At 49.9% G+C, this 6,000-nt stretch overlaps 1 protein-coding gene across 1 annotated transcript in view; it reads left to right on the top strand.

Moving 5' to 3' along the window:
* Positions 1–323: 323 nt before the first annotated feature.
* LZTR1 (leucine zipper like post translational regulator 1) overlaps positions 324–6,000 on the top strand; it is a 36,690-nt gene continuing 31,013 nt past the window's right edge. The window contains exons 1-7 of the mRNA XM_036398395.2: positions 324–502; positions 575–637; positions 1,055–1,111; positions 1,727–1,806; positions 2,156–2,264; positions 3,906–3,989; positions 5,475–5,532. Of these exons, the coding sequence (XP_036254288.1) occupies positions 327–502; positions 575–637; positions 1,055–1,111; positions 1,727–1,806; positions 2,156–2,264; positions 3,906–3,989; positions 5,475–5,532 (627 nt within the window). The 5' untranslated portion in view covers positions 324–326. The remainder of the gene's footprint in view (positions 503–574; positions 638–1,054; positions 1,112–1,726; positions 1,807–2,155; positions 2,265–3,905; positions 3,990–5,474; positions 5,533–6,000) is intronic.

Here is a 6,000-nt window from a genome sequence, read left to right as displayed (position 1 = left end):
TCATCAATACTGTTCTGTTTTTGAATGAACAAATAACCCTAGTAATATAGCATCCTGCCTGGCTTCCCCGTCTTTACCCGGGCAGCGCCGGTACCGGCCCGGCCTCGAACGCGGCACTTCGGGCTCCCCAGTGGCGTTCGGCCCCCCCTCCCGTCTAGCGGTGCATGCTGGGGGCTGTAGTCCAGGGTTGGCGGCTGCAAGGCCGGCGCCTCGGACGCGATGTACGCCGGGAGTTGTGGTCTGACGGCTGGACCGCAGCGCGCCGGAAAGCGGGCGCGCGTGGCGGGGCACGCTGGGAGCTGTAGTCCAGGGGGCAGGCGTGGGCCATGGCGGCGGCCGCGGCCCCGGCGGGTGGCGCGGGGCGCTCGAAGGTGGCCCCGAGCGTGGACTTCGACCACAGCTGCTCGGACAGTGTCGAGTATCTCACCCTCAACTTCGGGCCCTTCGAGACCGTGCACCGCTGGCGCCGCCTCCCACCCTGCGATGAGTTCGTGGGGGCCCGGTGAGCTAGGGAGCGGACGGGATGGTTGGAGGGGGGCTCCCGGCGCCGCTGACCTGTCCATGCCGCCCGCAGGCGCAGCAAACACACTGTGGTGGCTTATCGGGATGCGATCTACGTGTTCGGCGGGGACAACGGGTAAGGGGAGCCGGGAACGCCGGGGTTGTTGAGGGGAGCTGGGTGTGAGGGGAGGTGAGCGTGAGGGGAAATGGGCGTGAGGGGAACGAAGTGTGAGGGTAGGTGGGTGTGAGGGGAGATGGGTGTGGGGGGTATGGGATGTGAGGGGAGGTGGATGTGAGGGTAGATGGATGTGAGGGGAGGTGGGCGTGAGGGGAGATGGGCGTGAGGGGAACGAAGTGTGAGGGTAGGTGAGTATGAGGGGAGGTGGGTGTGAGGGGAGATGGGTGTGGGGGCTACGGGATGTGAGGGGAGGTGGGTGTGAGGGGAACGAAGTGTGAGGGGAGGTGGGTGTGAGGGGAGCAGGGCTGAGGGTCCGTGGCCGCCCCTGTCCCACCCCCGGCCTGGCTCAGTCGCTTCTCCCGTCCCTCCCCGCAGGAAGACGATGCTGAACGATCTGCTGCGCTTCGACGTGAAGGACTGCTCGTGGTGCAGGTGGGCAGCGCGGCCCCTCGCCATCCCTGGTCGCTGGCAGGGCCGGGACATGCCGCAGCTTCCGTCAGCACCTCGGGCTGGGTGTAGAAGTTTGTGGCACTACTTGAGCACCCGAGAGGAAGTGTCACCTCCGCCCAGCACTGTCACAGCTGCTCCCTGCCGGCCTGCTGTGTGCTGGGCCATCTGGCTTATCGATCCTGCCCGAGGGGAGGCCGGGCGGCGCGCCGAGGGAGAGGACCAGGGTCAGCTCTGTTCCTGCGGCCTGTGGGAGGGCAGAGGGACAGGGTGTGCTGCACTCCGTGGGCCAGGGAAGGTGCCAGGGCTCCTCACACCTTTCTTGGCTCCTTTGCTCTGCAGTAGGCAGTCTGTCTTATCTCACCTGTGTCTCACTTTGCAGCTCTGCCAAATAGATTTCAGGAGCAGCATGTTTGTAACCATCTATACTATATTGCTGTTCCATAAAATCTTAGTGCAATCAACTATCCAAAACCAGGGAAACACTGGGGAACAAAAGAATAACTTCTAACAGTTGTTTCTTTTCTGAGTCTGCGCAGTAGCTCTGGGTAGCCAAGGTACAACCAGAGTGTTTGACTGCTGCTGTTGTAACCCGTGCAGGGCTTTCACGACGGGGACGCCGCCGGCACCACGGTACCACCACTCCGCCGTGGTCTATGGGAGCAGCATGTTCGTTTTTGGTAAGGCAGCAGCAGGTCGTACTGCAAGTGGTGGATGTGCTGCTCTACTGGTTTGGAAAAAGAGTGAGGGATCTTTAGGAGGTGTCAAAGATCTCATCCAGTAGCAAATCCAGTATTTTTCATGGCTATGATTTCAACTTTAATTTGGAAAGATGGTGCTGTTTTGTTTAAAGACAACTTGAAGCTCATTATCATAATGATTCTTTAGAAGAAGGAGTGAAAGAGAAGTCTCCTTCTGTAGTAGTCCATTAGCCAAACATTTTATGCAATCTGAAGTTTCTCCTAATGCAACGCCTGGGAGCGTGTGTGCTCCATTGCCTGGGAGTCTAATGGAATTCTTGTTGTCCAGGTGGTTATACTGGAGATATCTATTCCAATTCTAACCTGAAGAATAAAAATGACCTCTTTGAGTATAAGTTTGCAACCGGGCAGTGGACAGAGTGGAAGACTGAGGGAAGGTAAGAGCTGGTATCATTGCCTCATGCTTGGGGGGAGTCAGGGTAGCTTGGCATCATTTCACATGGCACAGTCAGACCTAGTTACAGTGCTGATGTTAGGGCTGCAGCATGACTGCTGCTCTGCTTTCTCAATTAACTTTTTTGGTTCTACAGGAGTTTTTTTGGAAGGCCTCCATTCCAGAATGCACTATAATGGAAATATGTCCAAAATCCCCTCTTCGTGTTTCAGGTCCATGACAGAAGGAATGGGAGCAAAAGGAGTTTGTTTTTTTTTTTTTTCTGAATTGTTTCAGTTTCAAGAACAGCTTGTAGATTGTGGATCCCTTATGAAGAAAAGGGCTCCTGAGATTCAGTGTTCAAGGAAAATCAAAATCACTAACACTTTCCTAAAGTTGAGTCTGTGCACGTTTCAGAATGCCATTTCTGACAGTGATTGTGATCCAATTTTTAGTGTTTTTTACAAAGGCCTGAACAGGATAAGTGGGAATGGCCTCATACTGGCAGAGCAGGGTTAGATGGGATATTGGGAAGGAATTCTTGGCTGTGAGGGTGGGGAGGCCCTGGCACAGGGTGCCCAGAGCAGCTGTGGCTGCCCCACCCCTGGAAGTGTCCAAGGCCAGGTTAGATGGGGCTTGGAGCAACCTGGGCTAGTGGAACCTGGGCAACCTGGGCCATGGCAGGGGGTGGGACTGGATGGGCTTTAAGGCCTCTTTCTACCCCAAACATTTCTGTGTTTACCACTCCCCAGTAAGGGTTGTGTGGTGTCTTTACCTGCAGTCTTATACATGGCTGAAGCTTCTGGAATGCTGATTTCAGTGAGGAGAGGGAAGGGAGCATTTGTTATTGTGATTTGTGGAGAGGGATGAGGAATGTCCCGTCCATTCTTGTGTTACAGTTGCTCACCTCTGATGAGCACATTATATTTCAGAACAGAGACTGTATTAGTAATTTCCCTTTCTGGTTAATTCTGGTAACTTGGGACATTTTGGAGAGCAATTCTTACTCCGTTTACAAACTCACATTTTGCTTGTTGTTCCCCAGAGTTAGTGTTCATGTTACACAGTGACCTCAGACAAGCCAACAGATGCCTTGTGGCATCACAGGTTTGTTCAACCTGGCTGATTTAGTTAAGACAACAAAGATTGTGGAAGAGGAGTCATAGGCTTGATCTTTCATTGTGGGCGCTACATCTTGGGAAGAACCCTGAGTGACCCCAAATGAGCATCCTGAGCTCCCTCCTGGTCTCGTTTCTGTGTTTCTCCTGCCTAATCTGTGGGAACACGTGTGGGATGTTCATAGCCAGAGCTGATTGCCACCTTGCTCTACCAGTGGTGCTTTATTTAACTACTTTATGCAAAATACTCTGAGAGTATTTGAGTCTTGACAAGGAATTAGGTGGGATTTTTTTCTTTTTTTTTCCTGTCTACATTAAGGTAGTTTCTCTCCATCGAAGACAGCAGAGTGCAAAACTAATACATGCCTTGAGAGGCTCACTCAGTGTTTGAAAGGCACATGGCAGAAACAGCTTTGTGTAGGGGACTTTATTCTTCTTTTTACACGTGCATTTTAGCTCTTAGATCCTTCTGCAGCCCCTCTGCAGCTGCAGAGGGAAGATTGTTGTCTGCATTTTCTTCCTTGCAGGTTGCCAGTGGCCAGGTCAGCTCATGGTGCCACAGTGTACAGTGACAAGCTGTGGATCTTTGCTGGATACGATGGCAACGCACGGTACGGGGCACTGGCACCCTCTCCTTGACTGCTTTTGGGAAATCCCAGCCCCTCAGTTTCCACCTTTGTAGAGACATTTCCATGTTCCAAGAGGTTTAAATACTGGAGCTTTGCAAACCCAGTCTGTTGTTGAGCATTGCACTTTTGCAGTTCACTGGTTCATGTTCACATGAATGTGTGCTTAAAGCCTAAAGATCTGGTTACTCAGAGTGGCTGTGGATGTGGAATTTGACAGCATGCTTGGTTGTAAGGCTGCAAAATGATCTTTGGAATTTGGCAAATGCACATTTCTTGAAAGATCCCCAGCACAGGCCAGCTGATGTTGCTGAATGCTTAGAGAGCAAAGCCTGGATTTGCTGTGAAATCATCTGACAGAACTAAGAGCAATGTGTCAGTTTTTTCTCAGAAATCTCTGGAAATATGTAATATTTAGGTTGAAGGGAGGTGGGATTTTGTATGGGGAAAGACTGTAAAGGAGTGGTGCTGAGATGTGAGAGGGAGCCTGGTGCTCTGTCTCACAGTGGCTCCTTGCATTTGCTGCTGGTCTGTCAGGGAACAGTCAATTCTGGACGTGCCCTTTTTTTTCTGTCATGATGAACTTGAGGAGTCATTTATATTGATATACAGTATTTGCATCATGAGAGAACACAGAGAGATTTTCACAAATGAGGAGGTGAGGAGATTTTCACAAATGAGGACTGAATTGCCTCCTCTTTTGAGAAGAATCTTCAGAAAGAGCTGAAGCTTTGTGTCCAGCTCCACAAAGTCTCCAGGAGAGCTGCTGACAATCAGGAATACAGATGGGATGTCTTTGTTATTTCTGGAGGAGGAATTGGTATAAGATGCATGACTGTGGGATTGTTCAGTGCCAGCTTAGGGAGTCCCCCTGGGCCTTGGGTAGCTGTAAGGAAGGAGTGGGTGAGAGGAGCTGTCTAATTTATGTTAAATATGTCAGATACTTTAAAAAAATGTCTTTTTATGGAACTCGAGCCTCCAGGCAGATTTGAACAAAGGAAACATCTGTAGTTACTGTGAGTAACTTGTTCTAGGAACAGCACAGTCACAGATGTGTCAGGTTACCTGCTTCATCCTTTCTGTATTTAAGGAAGGATTCAGCCATGTAAATAATTGTTGTGGTCAGTCTCAGTACTTAACAGGGATGAGCAGAAGAAGCAGGGTAAAAAGGGGTATTTTGTAAAAATCCTGAAGATTAAATAGCTCAAATCCTTAAGCTCCAGACTGAGTTGCTGTATGTAGCTGTTAACTGCAGGGTACTTGTAACTACAAAGATGCTGAAGCAAGCTGGGGTGGGGCTGTAAGATTTAGGTATAGGACAAAGGGATTCTAATAATTGTTTTTCTGTCAGTGGAAGTAGGAGATTCTTCTTGTGCAGAAGGAATGTTGATGAAATAGGATTTCTGCCCTCTCAACACTGTTGCAAAAATGAATTGTTTCAAATCAAGCATTTTTTGTGTTATGGCACAGATTAAATGACATGTGGACAATAGGCCTGCAGGACAGAGAGCTGACCTGCTGGGAAGAGGTAAGAAGCTTTAATTTCAACTAACACCTAAAATTCTGGTTTTTGATGCAGAATTATTTTAAATTTCCCATGCTAGACTGCACTGCTCTTTCTCCAAAATGTGTTTTTGTTCCACAGTGAAAAGAAGCAGTTCAAATTTGATTTGGTTTGGGTATTTGGAAAACCAAGTGTGTATGAAAGGGTGATTTTTTTGCTTGTGAATCTGTGAACTGGACTTGGACTTCCCATGGGGGATTTGCTATGCTGGAGCTGCATTCCCACTCAGACCACTGACACAGACTGGGAGCTTTGCTGGCCAGCTGACCAAAGTCCTGATGCTTGCAGTACTGGAAGCTTTCAAAACATGGCCTCCCAATCTTTTTATCCAGGGAAAATCAGCCATGTAAGCACAGCAGGAGTTGATTACCTGTTGATTACCAGCTTTACAGGGCCCATGCCATGTGCTCACCCTGGCTGCACCTGTGTCCC

This window comes from Molothrus ater, chromosome 25 (assembly GCF_012460135.2).
Source record: "Molothrus ater isolate BHLD 08-10-18 breed brown headed cowbird chromosome 25, BPBGC_Mater_1.1, whole genome shotgun sequence".
In the NCBI taxonomy this organism is placed as follows: domain Eukaryota; kingdom Metazoa; phylum Chordata; class Aves; order Passeriformes; family Icteridae; genus Molothrus; species Molothrus ater.
This window is presented reverse-complemented; position numbering and strand designations above follow the sequence as displayed.